At 54.2% G+C, this 17,374-nt stretch overlaps 7 protein-coding genes across 7 annotated transcripts; 4 read left to right on the top strand and 3 right to left on the bottom strand.

Moving 5' to 3' along the window:
- Positions 1-161: 161 nt before the first annotated feature.
- CTAM01_11705 (methyltransferase) lies at positions 162-1,408 on the bottom strand (the record flags this gene model as incomplete). The annotated part of the gene is made up of 3 exons (XM_060527715.1): positions 162-192; positions 257-380; positions 445-1,408. The coding sequence occupies 3 exons, from the start codon at positions 1,406-1,408 to the stop codon at positions 162-164; spliced, it is 1,119 nt and encodes a 372-aa protein (XP_060377619.1).
- Positions 1,409-3,485: 2,077 nt separating this feature from the next.
- On the top strand, positions 3,486-3,710 carry CTAM01_11704 (uncharacterized protein; the record flags this gene model as incomplete). Its single annotated transcript, XM_060527714.1, has 1 exon — positions 3,486-3,710. The coding sequence occupies one exon, from the start codon at positions 3,486-3,488 to the stop codon at positions 3,708-3,710; it is 225 nt and encodes a 74-aa protein (XP_060377618.1).
- A 1,327-nt stretch (positions 3,711-5,037) lies between these two features.
- Positions 5,038-6,687, bottom strand: CTAM01_11703 (glutamine synthetase; the record flags this gene model as incomplete). The annotated part of the gene is made up of 4 exons (XM_060527713.1): positions 5,038-5,068; positions 5,140-5,829; positions 5,883-6,183; positions 6,258-6,687. 4 exons carry the CDS (start codon positions 6,685-6,687, stop codon positions 5,038-5,040), a joined length of 1,452 nt encoding a protein of 483 aa, XP_060377617.1.
- Positions 6,688-8,796: 2,109 nt separating this feature from the next.
- On the top strand, positions 8,797-8,934 carry CTAM01_11702 (uncharacterized protein; the record flags this gene model as incomplete). The annotated part of the gene is made up of 1 exon (XM_060527712.1): positions 8,797-8,934. The coding sequence occupies one exon, from the start codon at positions 8,797-8,799 to the stop codon at positions 8,932-8,934; it is 138 nt and encodes a 45-aa protein (XP_060377616.1).
- A 1,676-nt stretch (positions 8,935-10,610) lies between these two features.
- Positions 10,611-11,911, top strand: CTAM01_11701 (short-chain dehydrogenase; the record flags this gene model as incomplete). The annotated part of the gene is made up of 3 exons (XM_060527711.1): positions 10,611-10,681; positions 10,838-10,976; positions 11,258-11,911. The coding sequence occupies 3 exons, from the start codon at positions 10,611-10,613 to the stop codon at positions 11,909-11,911; spliced, it is 864 nt and encodes a 287-aa protein (XP_060377615.1).
- A 344-nt stretch (positions 11,912-12,255) lies between these two features.
- Positions 12,256-14,125, bottom strand: CTAM01_11700 (isocitrate lyase; the record flags this gene model as incomplete). The annotated part of the gene is made up of 2 exons (XM_060527710.1): positions 12,256-13,649; positions 13,714-14,125. The coding sequence occupies 2 exons, from the start codon at positions 14,123-14,125 to the stop codon at positions 12,256-12,258; spliced, it is 1,806 nt and encodes a 601-aa protein (XP_060377614.1).
- A 1,266-nt stretch (positions 14,126-15,391) lies between these two features.
- On the top strand, positions 15,392-16,928 carry CTAM01_11699 (2-methylcitrate synthase; the record flags this gene model as incomplete). Its single annotated transcript, XM_060527709.1, has 3 exons — positions 15,392-15,439; positions 15,500-16,374; positions 16,433-16,928. 3 exons carry the CDS (start codon positions 15,392-15,394, stop codon positions 16,926-16,928), a joined length of 1,419 nt encoding a protein of 472 aa, XP_060377613.1.
- Between the last annotated feature and the right edge of the window lie 446 nt (positions 16,929-17,374).

The following is a 17,374-nucleotide window of genomic DNA, read 5'->3' as shown; positions in this document are numbered from 1 at the left end:
CTAGAGGACTAGGAGTGGGATGCTTCAAATATTTTGGCGGTAAGTCAATGCATATAAATCCAAGTGACGTGAGTTCATTACAGTAGGTAAGTATTCTCTATGGGTATAATCCAGCCCATTCTTCTATACAGAGTAGATAGAATCGATCAGGTCAAGCCCGATCAAAAAGGCTTCCTCGCCGTGACAAATGATCTATATAGTAAAAGTCAGTCAGCGGTTTCCCAGTGAAATCACATTCGTATCCCGGGACACCTACACTTTGCCATACGCCTCGTTTGCGGTATCGCGCGACTCCTTGTGGACTCTCTTCAGGAGACTCCGGGTATCGTTCTCATCCCAACCACCCCTGCCAAAGACTGCCAACGAGTAATTCTCCAAGCCTGATGTGGTGGCATGTTAGTTGAGGAAACTTGAACTTGTTAAGAGTACGGGCTCTGAACATACCATATTCCAGCATCTGAGCAAATTGTGCTCCTTTTCTGACCATCTTTTCATCATGTCCCACAGCCTGTATGGGAACCAGATCCGACCAACGCGCCACCTTCTCAAAACCAACCTCAGAAAACATGGCGGGAATCTTTGGCGTCGGGTCAAAGTCCACGCCTGCAATCTTGGCCATTTCCGAGAACCGCACCTCGAACTCGCGGCATGCCGTCATCCCGCCGTGATTCTCCTCTTCAGCCGTGGACGCAATGGGCTCGTCTCCGCTGCTGTCAATGAGGTCGAAGTACCTCGTCCTCACTTCGGCGAACTCAATCTGTCCACCGGGCTTGAGATGTTCGTACGCTTGCCGGAAAAGCGCCTTCCAGTCCGAGACGCCCCCGCCGACGAGGTTCCTCATGTGCACAAAGTCCAAGCTGTCCTTCTCACGAGCCCAGTCATGGTTTGCATCTTCTACTTCAAAGGCGACGTTGGCCGGTACAGTCGTGGGTAAGAGCGCGGCGGAGATGTCGATTCCCATGATCTTGGCCAGAGGGTACTGCTCGCCCATCTCAACGGCCCAATTGCCGGTCCCAGAACCAATGTCAAGAATGTTGAGAGGTCTGTCCTTGGGGAGCTTCGCCGCCGTCAGACCACCTTCTAGACATAGCTTGAATAGTTGATGCTGAATTTCTAGACGGGCTCGCTCGGATTCGTCATTCGGCATTAGTAATACACCGGAACCGTGGTATGTGTGACCATAAGCCCGGATGGGCGGGAGCTCGTCAACAGAGACGGAGCTGAAATCAGACCCGGCATCTGAGTCGTCTTCGTCGCTGTCGTGGGCATCTTGGGTATTATCTGTTCGAGATGGCCTCCTCCGTTCTTTGTGGTCCGTCCGGTTTCTTGTGGCACCGGCACCTTCGCCCCTGCGTCGATGGCCATCGCCGATGCCGGGGTCGCCAACAGCGTCGACGTCCTCACCCATTTCGCCGAGCTTTAGAAAAGACTCCGCCAAAAAGCCGTCACCAGGATTTTCTTTCAATTCTAGCTGGCGCCAATGTCGTATCTTTATCGCGTCTCTACGTTTGCAAAGAAACTTTAGTGTTCCGTCACTCTCTTAGAGCGACTCACTCCACGGATGTTGTCTTCGCTCGCCAGATTTCCCAAATGGGGACTCAATCGTGGGCCCGGCCGGCTCGGGTGTAATATAGCCACACGTGGGATGGCTAATGAAATTTCCCCAAAGGAGAATAGGAGGGAACGCAAGAGATGATAGATGAAATACCCAGGCCAATATCAGCGCGGGGAAGGTGGGTTACGCACAGAGTATCAATATGGATACATGAAGTGGTTTTTCCTGTCGAGGGTTGGCGGATGTCTTTGTATTCACCCTCTTGACAACCGGTGAGGTAGTCGATGAAGGATACTAGGAAACGAAAGACAAGGGGAGCCCGTTGGCTTCTTGAATGTTGACAAAGGATGATGGCAGAACAAAGGGGACGAGGACTACGCAATGCACAAGGCCAGACGGGAAAGGCTAATTTGAAAGGGGGGAGGGAGGACCTCATGAGGGAAATGGTCATTTACCGCGGGATACTTCAGAGCTTGACTTGGACGGGATTCGATGGATGGAACCTCCACCTGTAGTGCATCATTTTTCTCTTTCTCACTCTCTGTCCTCCCCTTGCTCCTCTGCCAGGACCTAACGCCATCGAATCACACTTGGCTTCTGATCGGAGCACTTGTCCGCAAGGAGCCACTGGCTAGAGAGGAGACAGCATGGGAAGTGCGGGAGGCGGTCGACGGCGGGCCATGGAGCATGGGATAGCATGTGCCGCCCAGGAATTGGTGAAATCCATGGAGAATTTGAAAACGTGAGAGAGGAAAAAAACATAAAAAATTCAAGCTGTTGAAAAATCCCCTCCCTCTCCCCCCGACAAAAGATGTGCATGCATGCATGCATGCAGAGAGGGACCAAGAAAACAACGGGGCGGCTAGGCTGTGGCTGGCAAGTTGCATTTACTCTTTGCGGCAAGCCATCTCAACTTCTCAAATCGTAACCTGCCCTACCCTGTGCTTGTCCACACGGGCAGGGCCTGAGCTTGCCTGCAGTTGTACGGATAGTAGTGCTAGGATCAGAGAATGAGACAGGGTACTCATGGCACTCGAGCTTGAAGCACGGGTATGATTTTCAGGGCAACACTTGTGAAAAACACTTGCCAAAGAGAAACGCAAATCGGGTCAAATCCCGGTACACTCTCCCTACATTACAAACTGGGCTTACGCCAGCAATGTCTCTTTAGGGTATCTAAAACTTCATCTTCTCTCGAGCTCCCGTATCATACGCGCAAGGGCGTCAGTTTGGCGACTCAGTATCCTTATCCGCGCAAGGGATCCTGAGTCGGATACTCACCTTGTGCGTGAGGTAATTCCCACCTCACCTGTCTTTCTTGTTCTTTTATTCTGCAGAAGGAATTCTAAAAGCCTCTCTGCCATTTCACGCCGTCCGGTATACCAGGATGCGGCACGCCTCCGAACTACCTTGTTCGCATGTCCCAGGGTCAACCGGAGCCAAGCTCAACCCGGCATTCTCTTCACGACCTCGGTCACTGATGTCTTCTTACCTTGGGAGTACCTTAAGCACTGTACAGTACACTATCGGTACTCTGAAATAACTGCCCAGTCAAAGCACGTCTCAACGCGTTCTCCCAAGGATCGGGATGCCACCCCAAATGTGAAGGTCTAGAATGGCCCTGGCGGGATACAACGCTGGCCGGTAGGATGCTTCATAAGGGCGCTTGCTCGCTCCTTTCCACAAAGACTCGTTTGCCAACGCGGTAGACTTTGTGGGCGATAGGACTCGAGAGCGGTGAACAGTGAACGGTCCTGGGACTGATTCCTCGCCTGCCCTCGACTTCCACCGAAGAGATCGTTGGTTTCTGGGCTGTCTTAGGTTCTGCAGGAAGCCCGGTCCGAGCCGGCAGACCCACCGCGAAACGAGAGACCATTGTGATGACCGTTGCTTTGTAACTTGTCAACTATCCTCCAGCGGAAGTCTCCCGATGGCAAGAGGTCCTGAAGACCCGTATCCGTATGAACTGCTCGCATCTTCACGCTGCCCACCAAAGCCACGAGGGAGAACAAGGCAGGGGGGCATGGGGCCGTGGTCGACTTGCCTTCCTTGGGAGCTCCAACCGCCCAGGGTGCCACGCTGTGTTTGCCTGTCAAATGGAGCTAACGGCGTGGCAATCATGTACGCTAGCCTCTGCGGATACAGCAGAAGCTAGCCCGCTGCTCCATTGTCTGTGGTGGTTTAGCTGAAGTGACGCTGTTCTTCCCTTCCCTTCCTTCCAGAAGCCCAGCCCAGCTCGGCACATGGATAATGGAATGTGGCAGTTGGCGAAATGAAAAATGGGTTCATCAATGCGGTGAGGCAACGCAAACCAATAGCTCGACGACTATCAAGCATCATGATCCGGATTCTCTCTGGTAATCAATTTATCAGCTCCTACTGACGTACTTGACGTCAACGGCAATGTTTTGATGAGATGGTCCTCTTAGAAGAACCCCGTCACTTGGAATATGTCGTAGTTAATGGTTTTTAGAAATTTAATTCCCTCAAAATGAAATACCTACAGAACTTGGCATTTGGTGTTTGGTAAATGTTCTGTCGATTCTTTTATTGGGCCACCATCAACGCTGCCCACAAAGACAATGTTTCCCACCCCACCGGTCGTTGGCTTTTCATTTATACAGGTTAAGAGGACCTTGCAGAGTGCAGCTTGAGAACGAACGGACACCGGGCTTTAACCCGCATCGGAGATGCCGGTTGCTGCTGCAGCGTCCACTGTGTTGTGTTGCCTCTGAGAGAGGAGAGGAGAGGAGAGGGGTCGCGCCGCTGCAACGAACTTGAGCCTCTCTCTTGACTCACGTCTCCAACTTGTCACGGGCGGCGAACTTGACCGACATAAGGCCTCAACTCAGCTATCGCGAGCCAATGAAAGGGATATGACCGCTCGCAGCAGCCAACAATTCGTCCGCCAGCTCCATCACATCATTTGCATGTACGGCCTAGTTGAAAGGTACCTCGACGCGCCGCTTAGAGGCAATGGGTCTCAACGTAAGCTTCGAGCGCTCCCCTTCCGGGATTGGATCAGTGGTTCGCTCGCTCGTAACCGTTATGCACCAGCGCACCAAGTTGTCACAAAAGGCGCATCCCATACCACCAATCAACCTCGCCTCCCTGCTATCCTTCGCCCTGCACAGCGAAAGCCTTTCTCGAACATGATTTCACCAGCCAATATCAGATGGCTAAATAGCCGCGGCTGGCGCTGCTCCATACGTATATCAATATGTCGGCATTTGAAGAGGGTATCTAGATAGGGTCCCTTTGAACAACGCCGGGCAAGGTAGGTGAGGATGCGCAGCCAAGGCAAGGGAAGTGGAGATGTGACGGTAACCCCAGTCCATCTCGTGAGACGGCAAGGGCTTCGACGAGCTCCATAGTCGCGTGGCTTGACGTCTTTCCCAGGCTGATCCGATATGGGATGAAATATCTTAAAAAGTCCAAACAAGTAGGTAGTTGAAAAACGCGCTCCGCCAAACTCCCGACCACTAGACCGTTTCGATGTACCGTTTAACTTCCCTGTGTAGATACTTCGTTAGCCATGTTCATCTTCATCGCCATCAGATGTTACTCCGAGGGTTGTCACATACCAGTCTGTCACGGCCTCGTCCCAGACCCGAATTTCGTGATCTCTGGTTCCGCCAAAGTGATCGACAAAGTCATCACCGAACACTTCTCTTGCAATGCTCTCCTTTCGCATGAATCGATCATTTGCTTCACGCAGACTCTTTGCAAGCCGCACGCCCTTGTCAGCTTTACCGCCAACATCCTCGCCCTTGCCCAAAGGCGGGACGGGGATCTCCAGCTTCTTCTCCACGCCTCGCCATCCGAGGGCGAGAATTGCTGCCAGAACGAAGAAAGGGTTGGTGTCTGCGCCCGGAACACGAACTTCGAATCGCGTTGCGCCAGGCTTCGATGTTGGTGGGGCGATGAGGCGAATTGATGCTGCTCTGTGCTCCAAGCCCCATGATACTGTCACTGGCGCCCAAAAGTTCTCGACAAGGCGTTTGTAGGAGTTGACTGTGGGTGCCAGCATGGTCATGACATCTGGAAGACCCTCTAGCAAGCCGGCCAGGAAATGCCGGCCCAGATCGGAGAGATTAGCGACGTCGGGGTATGGCGCATTCTCATCCTTCGTCTCCCGAGCGAAAAGGTTCTTGCCATCCTTATCGACAATGGAAACGTGCATGTGTCCGCTGTTTCCAGGCAAGCCCTGCTTTGGCTTCGCCATGAAGCACGGCGTAATGCCGTATTTTGTTGCGACCGACTTGACAACGTACCTGTGAGAACCACGGTCAGTGAGATGCAAGCCTAAACGAACCGGCCAACTCACTTGAACAAGCTGGCTCTGTCAGCCATCTGTGCGATTTCTCCAAACTCAAGCGCGGCCTCAAAGACACCAGGGCCACTCTCCGTATGCCAACCCTCGATATCACATTTGAACTGAGAACAAGTCTCGAAAATGTCATAGAAGTAGTCCTTGTTGTGCACCGTCCGGGTCAAACTGTAGCCAAACATGCCCTCTGTTAAGGACGGCAAAGCTTGCGGGGGGTTCTCTTGCAAGTATCCGGCCGTTGAGCTCGAGGTTTCGGCGGTGCGCGTAGGCGCCTTGAATTGGTAGAACTCGTATTCGGCTGAGTGGGATCACGCGATTAGCTTGCCTTTTCTCCAAAAGGAGAGCAACGACGGAGCGTGTTTGCAGACTGACCTCCAGCCATGGCACCGTAGCCCTTGGCTTGCAACTTGGCCAGAGCATTCTTTAGCAGACCACGAGGGCACGCGCAAATGGGCTCTTGCGTATCCGGATCGAAGAAGCTGACGAGGAAGAAGGGCACATTATCCTCCCAGGGGATGCGGCGGAAGCTAGAGAGATCAGGGATGGCAATCAGATCGTGGTAGCCGTTCTCGGCGTTGCTGATCTTGAGCTCCTTGATGTATGTCATATCGTGCATATCCCAACCAAAGATGACAGAACAGAAGCCAAAGCCTGATTTGGCGACGGACAGGAACTTGTTCTTGGACACCAGCTTTCCTCGGAGCATGCCGTCGACATCGATACCGGCAAGCTTGACCTTGTTGTCATTCTTGAGAAGCTCGGGTAGCGACTCGATGGTCACGGCTTCGTTGGACGACGCCATTGTGGATTAAGATAAGATGGTAAGAATGCGCGAATGCAATGAAGCTACTAATTGACTTTGGATGGCGATGGATGGGACGAAAGCTCGCGGCTTGGAGTTGGGGTTGGAGTTGGAGGTGTGGTAGCAGCAAAGTCTGTCGTGGCAGAAGGACGAGAGGAAAGAAGTGTTTGCTGCTTTCTACGTGCGTGCGAACTGATAAATGAGGATGTCTAGAAGTAGGCCGTGGCAGAGGGCGGGAGAGAGGAAAAGAAAATGTTCAGGAGAGCGCGCAAGAGACACGAGGAACAGACCGAGGCGGAACAAGATCGTGGGTCCTGAGCAAGCCGAGAGACTGGAGACGGATGGACTTGAGGGACTTGAGGTCGGGATCTTGAGGGAACGCGGAAAGAGACGTGTAGGGCCAGCGGTACGGAGCAATTATCGTATCTTTGGAGAGGTATGTTATCCGTAGGTGGGAACGTAAGGTAGGTAGGGACTTGCGGAGTGAGCGAGCATTGAGCAGCAGCAAGAGTCGCAAGAGCAAGGAAGAGAGCGCCGCTGCATACTGCCCGCGCACCCCCAGATGTTTGCTCCAAAGTATCTTTCCATAGAACTGTAGGCGAGCATATACATGGGCTAGCTCCAAGGTTCCCTCGTCTGCGGCAACTGGTGTGGATTGTCCCGCCGATAAGGGAGCGCGCGGCCAATGGAATGATGCGATTTGGGGATTTGGGTGAGCTGGGGAAGCCGAGTGACGACTGACGACCTGGAAATAACCTTGCCCTCCATTGCCTTGCGCTTACCCTTGATTGCGGTTTACGGTTTACCTAACGCTTCCGACTGAGCAATGACATAGGCCCGGAGCGCCAATCTGTTTACATCCTACCTTGAGCACGTTGAGATTTGAGTGTGGAAGGTATCGAGCCGCGTGAGCTGCTTCCCATCCTGTTCCATGTATCTTGTTCCTTGGCAATCGACGTCTGCTTCCCGGGCACCTACCTCTCGGTTCGACGCGGGGATACCATTAGCAGGTGAGCGGCACCCAGCGGCACAGAGCGAGGAAGGAGGGGGAGGGACGCTGACTTTCTCGGCGCGTCATTGCGGCAGTCACGCAGGCAACCTGGAAGATCGGGCTGAGGTGGCTAGACCGCGGTACGTTCCCAAGGGACGCACTGTCCGGGCCACGACTCCTCCCACCTCAGCTCAGTGATGACTGATGGGTCTTCTCGTTCAGTCTCCTCAACCTCAGGCACAGGCACTTCTTCCCGTGCCTCCCTCGGCCAGAATGCGCAGGATCCCATGGGCGCCTTCCATCTGGTAGATGCGTGTCTTAGGTAAGTCAAAGCCTGGATGGGCAGGACACAGGAAGGAGCCCAGGTGGTCTGGGATGCTATTGCTGGATTGTGACAAAAATAATGGAATTGTCTCAACCGCCATTGGGGCCACTTGCTGTTGCAGCTGGCGACAACTTGGTAGTCATCACTGTGTGAGTATGAGAGATTTTTTGTGAAGACCAATATCTTCTCCATGCTTCCTCGCACGCTGTCTCCATCTCTGTCCACCTGTCTTCCTCCCTTACAACTTGCAAACTGCTCTCAGTCCCTCTCCAGTCAACAACATCACCACCATCGCTACTTCATCGTGAGCTTCTTCACTGTCGCCAACCCATCAACGCCAATTTTACCCCACGCCAACCGTTGCCCATCCCGCATGCTACCGCGCTGTGTTGCTTGATTGCCCTGAGACCGCGGCACCCGGCTGCTCGATGCCAAAAGGAACATCCCCGAACCCAGATAGATCTCTTGGCCCCATGACGGCCAGATCCTCCGCGCTTGACTTGCCGACAGCGGGGAGTTCTGAATTGGAGGGGTTCACGATGGGGATTCAACTTCATCGGTCAATGACCCCTCTGCCGCCTCCACAGCCCACTACTTTCGCTTCTACCCACCCTTGTCATGTTCTATTGTCCGCTGATACCGCACACAGCTTTCTTTGCGCAACTTTCTTTGTCGCCAGCGCGGCAAATATCCTCTTTGATCCTGTGCAATTGTCAACAATGACATTACTCGAGTACCTGCGCATCCTCGTCTCCAGCTCTCGTACTGCCGCCTGCTCGCTCAACTGAAATCAATGTTCTACCGCCGCCCTCACACGGTTCACCCCCCGGACGCCAGGCGTCTATCGGCACCGCCGCCCCTCGACTTGGGGAACCCCTCAGCGCGGTCCCGAGCCGCGATCTGCCACGATCCACGAATGATGAATTTGTGAATGGTAATGGTTTCTCCGATGCGTCCGGACTCAAACACCACATGGACGTTTCTCATTCACCGTCAAGGCCCCCGGCTGCCCACATGACGATGTGAGCCTGAGAGGTGTGGAGGGGCTCGAACTGACCGCTTCCATTACCGCTTCGCTTGCCTGGCGCCTCTCTCCGCCCTTGAATTCCCCAAGTCACCAAGTGTTTCCGGATGGTACGGTTACAGGCACACACCGTATTCACTCTACCACCTGCATTCTGCCGCCATGCCGCCCAATCTCACACCGTCCGGGGTACGAACACATACACACCTTGACACCTGACGAGACGCTCAGTGGCGACTTGTCTGATCAACTTTCAATCCAGCAGATCCCGAGTCTGTGCCTTTCTTGGTCTGTACTCCTAGTCCGATAATTCTGAGCTTTTAACTCTCGCAATTCGATGCTATTGGCCTGGATTCGCCTTAGCTCACCAATCCAGCTGCACTCTCGGAACCATGCACATAGGGTCTCGTTCCTTTGTTCCACAACTGGCTCTACTACATACTCCTATCCAACGTCTACCGATGATGGGTTTTTCTTATATCTCCAAGATAGAGAGATAACGCATCCTGCGAAAGATGCAGCCAGCCTCGGGAGGTAGCGCTCGCTCGACTCACCCTCTCGCCGCCGGACACCTCACCCAACCTTACCAGCGTACGGAGTACCACAGTGTCTCCCTCTCATAATCCCCCTCCATCAGACACGGAGGGGTTGGTTCCTGACTTGGACGTCCGTCATGCAACGCCGCGGTCTGACCCACTGATAAGAGATAACGCGATATCGGAACTTGCGCCCGTCGACACGTTTTATGCTCCGTATTTGGAAATCCACCAACGCATGCGATGCCGCCTATCGTTGACCGACAAGCTCCGTTCTGATCAGTGGCAGACGGACGGTTTATCGATCACGATCTAAGCCGTTTCTTTTGCATCCCTAGGGCTGTACAGCTGGACAGGCACGGCATGGAGTAGGGACACCATGGCCCTGGCAACGATGCGCAGCTTGCCTGCCCAACCTGCCAACCTAGGACGGTCCTGGCTGCACCCCGTCACCCCGTGTCACATATGGGAGCCGAGATGGTGTTCCCGATGCGCCGTTGTCGGATCAATTTCGCCAGAGGAAGGCTCGAGCAGCTAATCGTGAGCAAGGAAGGGGGTGGGCGTCGATGTCTGGCGTATCTCGATATGTATCCGTACCGCGCTTGCGCGCTTTGTATCCAGTGCCTACTCCGTGTTTGCGACTATCTTAGCAGTCCCGTCCATCATTCTGTCTTAGTCGATGGAAATTGGCCAGGGCGGCAACAAGTGGCCTGGACCCCGGATTTCCTTGACTCATTTTCTGCCAGACGACGGCCTTCTATCCTTCTTCGGCTCCATTCTACTAGACCAGCCCCGTCTTGCTGATTTCTTTAAACACATCGTGCCCATCGCATCGTGGTGACCGTCCTGCTCTTCTCTCTTCTCATCAACACACTTTGTTTTCAACTAAGAGCTCCAAGCTATCAACGGGACTTTGACTACCACATCAAAACCTTCGAACCCCAACTCGTTCCTCCGCCACTTCGCGATTCACCAACTGTGACTTGCGACTCAACATCACAGCAACAACAAAAAGACACACTCCGAAAGACATCAACACCTTTGAAAATGGGTTCCGTTCCTGCTGAGATTGGAGGTCGCCTGGCTGGCAAGAACGCCGTCGTCACTGGCGCTGCTGGGTAAGGTCACCCAATGCAATGTTGCAACCCCCCTCATGGTCTCAGAGGCGCCTTATCAGCACGGCGCATCGGGATGAGTCCCCAGTGGCTGGGCGTTCACCGCATCATACACACATGGCATACAGGATCCGATAAGCTGACAAGCAATTGTGACAGTGGCATTGGCTTGGAGACGACCATTCTCTTTGCGAAGGAGGGTGCCAGCGTTGCTATGGCCGATATCTCTGCCCCGGCACTCGAAAAGGCAAAGGCCAAGGTTCTGTCGCTGCTCCCGTCGGCCAGAATTGAGACCAAGGTACGTTGAGTCAGGCTGCGAATGAAAAGTGTTGGAAGATCCCATTCCCGCCGCTCCGGCGTGCATCAAATCAAACGCCGACAGCAATGCACTGCACAACGCTGGACACAGCGACAACAGCAGCACACCTGCACATTGCACAACGCGAAAGAAAAAATTACCCCGCCATGCCCCGCCATTTATCTTGTCTCGTTTCTTGCCTCGTCACACGACACAACGCGAAACCCAACGACTGGGAGTGTTCCATTCAATTTGCTAACGATTTCTCTTCGCCATAATAGGTTACCGATGTTTCCAAGGAAGACCAGGTCAAGGCCCTCATTGATTCCGTTGATGCCTGGGGTGGACTCGACATTATTTTCAACAATGCCGGAATTATGCACGCCAAGGACGACGATGCCGTGAACACCCCCGAGGAGATCTGGGATCTGACCCAGAACATCAACGTCAAGGGAGTTTGGTTCGGCAGCAAGCACGCCGTTCTCGCCCTCCGCCGCAACAAGAAGACAAAGGGCTCCATCATCAACACCGCCTCAGTTGTCGCTCTTGTCGGCGCTGCTACTCCCCAGCTTGCCTACACCGCTTCCAAGGGTGCCGTCCTTGCCCTTACCCGTGAGCTCGCCATGGTCCACGCCCGCGAGGGTTACCGCTTCAACTCCCTCTGCCCGGCGCCTCTCAACACTCCTCTGTTGCAGGACTGGCTCGGCGACGACGTGCCCAAGCGCATGCGCCGCGAGATTCACTTCCCCACCGGCCGCTTCGGCGAGGCCATTGAGCAGGCCCAGGCTGTTCTCTTCCTCGCCAGCGACGAGTCCAGCTTCGTGAACGGCCACGATATGGTTGTCGATGGCGGCATGACCAAGGCCTACGTTACCCCCGAGGGCCCCGCGGCGCCTGCCCCCATCAACAACGCTAGCCGCACCAGCCTCGAGTAATGGTTGCGTTGCGCTGCTTGTTTGAATCCGATTTTCGCGATATGATACCGTATTGGGTTGGAGTTTAGGGCGCTGGGCAAGAGACTGGGGCGTACACGGCCGAAAGGCCATGATGATGACACTGTGCATAGACAAATTGAAGCATTTATTCTTGAAGCTCACAAAACCAGTGATTATATTGTTCCGTCTGCGAGACCTCGTGTTTTGGCCCAGGCTCTCATCTACAGGCAGGCAAACACGGAATATGCAGGCGAGAGGTGTACATCAAGAAACGACAAATTGATATCCTGAAAACGCTAGAAGATTTCCGCAACGCCGCCCACATGCATTTTATAGATGGCTCTCTAGTGGAACTGGCTCTCAGTGTTGCCCTCGCCCATGCTCTTACTGCTCGAGCTGCCACTCTGGATAGCCCCGAGGATTCCGTCAATATAGCTAGCGCCACTCCACTTCTGATGCGTCAAAACGTCACAGCCACCCTCCTTCTCACGCCTCTGCACAATGTTCACATACGCCAGCATGCCATCCTTCTTGAAATCCCTCGCAAGCTCGTTCGTGATGGTGGCGTTGGAGTGCAGGCCAGCAAGCGATATAAGCTGCAGCACAAATCCTTCCTTGGCAATATCCCAAATAAAGCTCTTGAGCGTCTCGTCTGTGAATCCGTGTGCCATCCAGTTGAAAGAAGGGCTGAGGTTGTAGACGAGCCCCTTGCCCGGATAGACGGCGCGGACGGCCCTGGCGAGATCTGTGGCGACCTTGACGTTGGGATCACCTGTCTCGACCCACAGGAGGTCAGCGTAGGGGCCGAAGGCAATGGCGCGCTTCGTGGCGGCGTCCATGCCGGCGCGGTAGTGGTAGAAGCCTTCGCGCGTGCGGGGCACGTCCCAGGAGAAGTAGACAGGTGTCGAGGTGTGCTCGTTGGCGAGCTTGCGGCGCTGGGAGATTCCCATATCGCGGTTGGAGCATGTCGCTTTGAGATACGCGTCAATCTTGTCCTGGGAGACACCCTCATTTTTCATATGCGCCACGGCGGCCTCGTCAAAGGTCACCAGCTTGGTGCTCTTGACCCAGTTGGCCTCGAAAGCGTCGATCTCGGCCCCAACCGCGCCCTTGGCCTCCATGGCCTGGATAGTCTCGGCGAGGGGCTCGAAGCTTGGGTCCGCCACGCCCAGAATGAACTCGTGATCGCGGACGTCAATGGCACTGCTGATGAGTTTTCCGCTCTCCGAATCGGTGCGGGCGATGACGAGGTTCTCGCAGCCCATGACGTCCCATTGGAAACGAGCGGCGTTGAGGCGGTTGATGTGCTCGCCAATGGGGACGAGGACCTTGCCAGCCAAGTGGCCGCACTTCTTGCCGCCGTGGAGCTGATCCTCAAAGTGCACCGCAGCGGCACCGTTCTCTGCGAAAAGTTTGGCGAGCTTGAGAACGGCGGAGAGACCACCGTGTCCGGTGTCGCCATCGGCAATGATGGGTCGTAGATAGTCAATATACGGGGTCTTTGCGCGTTCTTCGGCCTTGAGCTTCCGCCGAGAATCCCATTGTTTCCGATCATGCATTGACTGCGCCTTGGCGAGACGTTGGACTTGGTTCGGAACGGTGTTGTAAGGGTAGTCGCCAAAGTCGGGGGAAACCTCGTTGGTAGAGGTCAGAAGGGAGGAGCAGGCCCAGCCTGAGATATACAGGACTTCTTGGTGAGGGGCCTGCTGGGTCATTTGAACAGGATCAATGGCGCCCACTACAAGACATAGGCGGTTAGCATGTGCCCATCTATAGAGAGGTGGGGAGAGGAGCGTCCGTACTCGTATGGATAGGCTTGCCCTCAGCTTCCCGCTCCTTGATGAGGTTGAAAAGCTTTCTAGCCATGACGGAGCTCGGGTATGACTGATGCTGCGAACCGCGCTTGGAAACCACATCGGCTGAGCTGTATGGCCGCTTGATGCCTTCATATCTCGGTGACTGCCACCATGCCTCAACCTCTTTGATCTGTGCTTCGTAGAGTTCATCCTCGGCAGTACCGGCCTTCTTAGACTCGGCCAGAAGTTGGAAGTTATCGCTGGGAGGGGCGGAGGCAGAGAAGAGGTTCTTGGGTGTTTGTGCCATTCTCCTTGTTATTGAGAAATAGCGCACAGCAGCAGCAGCAGCAGGTGTTGAAGACGGGCTGATGAGAGGAACCCTCCGGGTGACTGCTCGCGCAGCAGCTCGTCGCATCATTGTCGTGTTTCTTTCTTCTGGAGGTAGGAGTACCGAGATGCTGCAAAGTGTGACGGAGAAGCACAAGATAGAATCTGCAAGACTTGCCCCGGTCGTGGTATTGTCTACAGAGCGATGATGCCCGCCTATTACGAGGAGTTTAGCGTCGTATCGCCGGCGAGGCAGGTTTCTACAAAAGCAAATCCGAGAGGCAACGACTCGGTACTCGGGACAAAGGATGTTACATAAGAGTAGCTGAATGGGAATAACGTGGGAAATGGACAGGCGCAATTGGGAGCGCTCAACTTCGGCGAGTGTTAGCCGGGCAAAAGCGAATCAACAGCCTTGGTAAGCAGCGGCAAGACGAATGTCACCACGTGCAAGGCCAATGTGAAGTGCTCTCATTGGCCAATTGACAAGACCAAAGGTCCGCAGTTGCGTCGGCTTGCCTCGGCCCATTCTTTTCCCCTCATCGGCCACAGACTCACAGTGCCAGCGACGTGGGGAAGGACTGATGTTAAAGCAGCTAGGTACTACGTATGGTGAAGCAAATATGGGTCTGTGAACTTCCCCGGCCACTCACGGCGCACGGGATATGGGCAATGACGCTCCGGCCGCTGGAACCCGTACTGCCCGTGCCAAACGTGGAGGAGGAGGACAAAAAGCTGGGGTCCCGTCCCCTGTCGTTCCAGTGCACTCCCCCACCGGCCTTGAAGACCACCCCGCCAGCGTCTTACTAGCCACAATATCTACCTACCTAGGTAGGTACCGGGCACACAACCCAAGGTAGCCCGCTTAACATGGGATTGGTAGTTTCCCTACCGTTCAATGTTAAGGCACCGGACCGGCATACCTACTACCTTGCCCGTACATGGCTGGCGGCGGTCTGAGGAGTGCAGCAGCACGCTGACTTACACATCCCCTCTCCCGCGGGGGTAGGTCAGTGCCGCTCACCCAGGCTTCCCCAACCTCGGGTCAAGCTGTTTGTCTCGGCCTGCTGCGGTACCTGCTTATCTAGTAGGTCGGCACAATGTGAAGTTTCCTCGCCCGTCTGCTCGTGACTCTTCTTCCTCAAGTTTCTCCTCCTACAGTAATTTCATCACCAGCTGCTTGTCTCTACCTACCTACCTCCAGTACTCCTCAAATCATTTTGGCCCGATCCAGCCGATTGATTCAGTAGCCATTCAACTACTGTTGCCTCTCCCGGTCACCTTGTTTCGTCCTCTACCCCTCCCCATCACTTCTCCGTCGCTGATCCTCCCTTTGAATTTCTCTCGGTCGGCAGCCATGGCTATGAACATCACAAAGGGTACCAGAGCTCTTGGAGCTCTGAGGGTAAGTCGAAGCTACAGCAATCAACGTACCGCTGGACGATTATGGTCTGACAACCCGTAGCCTCTGGCAGCTCGTTCTGCCCTCAATGCGCGCCAGTATTCAACTTCCGAACCGGACCTCAAGACCACACTAAAGAGCGTCATTCCCGCCAAGCGGGAACTTCTGAAGAAGGTCAAGGCACACTCGTCCAAGGTCATTGGGGAGGTCAAGGTCGAGAATACTCTTGGTGGCATGCGAGGCCTCAAGGCCATGGTTTGGGAGGGATCTGTCTTGGATGCGAATGAGGGCATTCGGTTTCACGGCAGAACCATCAAGGATTGTCAAAAAGAGCTCCCCAAGGGAAAGACTGGAACAGAAATGTTGCCCGAGGCCATGTTCTGGCTTCTTCTTACAGGCCAGGTCCCGTCCACAAGCCAGGTTCGCCAATTCTCCCGCGAATTGGCTGAGCAAGCTCAGTTGCCCGCCTTTGTCAACAAGCTTCTCGACGATTTCCCCACAGACCTCCATCCAATGACCCAATTTGCCATTGCCGTCTCTGCTCTCAACTACACCTCCAAGTTTGCAAAGGCCTACGAGCAGGGTATCAACAAGGCTGACTACTGGGAGCCTACTTTCGACGACTCCATCTCGCTGCTGGCCAAGCTGCCCACGATCGCTGCCAAGATCTATCAGAACTCCTACCGTGGCGGCGGCGCTCTGCCCGCAGAAGTAGACCTGGAGCAGGATTGGTCTTACAACTTTGCTGCCATGCTTGGGAAAGGTGGCAAGGCGAATGAGAACTTCCAAGATCTCCTCAGACTGTATCTCGCGCTCCACGGGGACCATGAGGGCGGTAACGTTTCCGCCCACGCCACTCACCTAGTTGGCAGCGCCCTTAGCGATCCTTTCCTAAGCTACAGCGCTGGTCTTCAAGGTCTCGCGGGTCCTCTTCATGGGTATGTTGTCACCACCGATTGCTGCTGTTTTGACAAACCAATGCTGACCTCCGCATAGACTTGCCGCGCAAGAGGTTCTTCGGTGGATTCTACAGATGAAGGACAACATTCCCTCGTCTTACTCTGACAAAGACGTCACAGATTACCTGTGGTCCACCCTCAACTCCGGCAGAGTTGTCCCTGGCTACGGCCACGCTGTCCTGCGGAAACCCGACCCTCGGTTCGAGGCTCTGATGGATTATGCCGCCGCTCGACCTGAGATCGCACAAGACCCCGTCTTCCAACTGGTGGAAAAGAACAGTCGAATTGCCCCCGAAGTGCTCAAGAAGCACGGCAAGACCAAGAACCCTTACCCCAACGTCGACTCAAGCTCTGGAGTCCTCTTCCATCACTATGGCTTCCACGAGACTCTGTACTACACCGCCACCTTTGGTGTCTCCCGTGGCTTGGGACCCCTTGCTCAATTGATCTGGGACCGAGCATTGGGACTACCCATTGAGCGGCCCAAGAGCATTAACCTGGAAGGTCTTCTTAAGCAAGCTGAGAGCTCGTGAGGCAAGGTATCTTGAGCAATGTAATGAGGAATTAGATGAATTTGACTAAAATAGCTTTGCTGGTATTAGATATAGCCGGAGTTCATCCAGGAATCTTATGACACATCATCACAGGATACATCTTCCGAAGCTCTTGACATTTTTGACTGATATCGCAAGCCGAGCAACATTCCGTAGCCGAAAACAAAATGTAGTCCAAGACTGACGCATGGCCTCTGGCTGCCATTCTCTGGATGATACATTTAGGCTAGGGAACTTTGATGCCAGGCGTGAGCTTTTGAGTTTTATTTGAGTTTTATTGAGCGGTACCATTATGCCACGATCCAACACGAATTACACTGTCTTAAATAGAGGCCATGAGCACTTTCCTTGTCTCGGACTGCGGTAGCCCCAGAAGCAAAATTTGGTCAAGACAATGGCTGCCGGGATCCCAAGTTCACAATACG

The sequence above is a fragment of the Colletotrichum tamarilloi genome (genome assembly GCF_030869305.1).
Source record: "Colletotrichum tamarilloi strain Tom-12 chromosome Unknown Scaffold_66.1, whole genome shotgun sequence".
In the NCBI taxonomy this organism is placed as follows: domain Eukaryota; kingdom Fungi; phylum Ascomycota; class Sordariomycetes; order Glomerellales; family Glomerellaceae; genus Colletotrichum; species Colletotrichum tamarilloi.
Note: the sequence above shows the minus strand (reverse complement) of the source record. Positions and strands in the feature narration are given on the sequence as shown.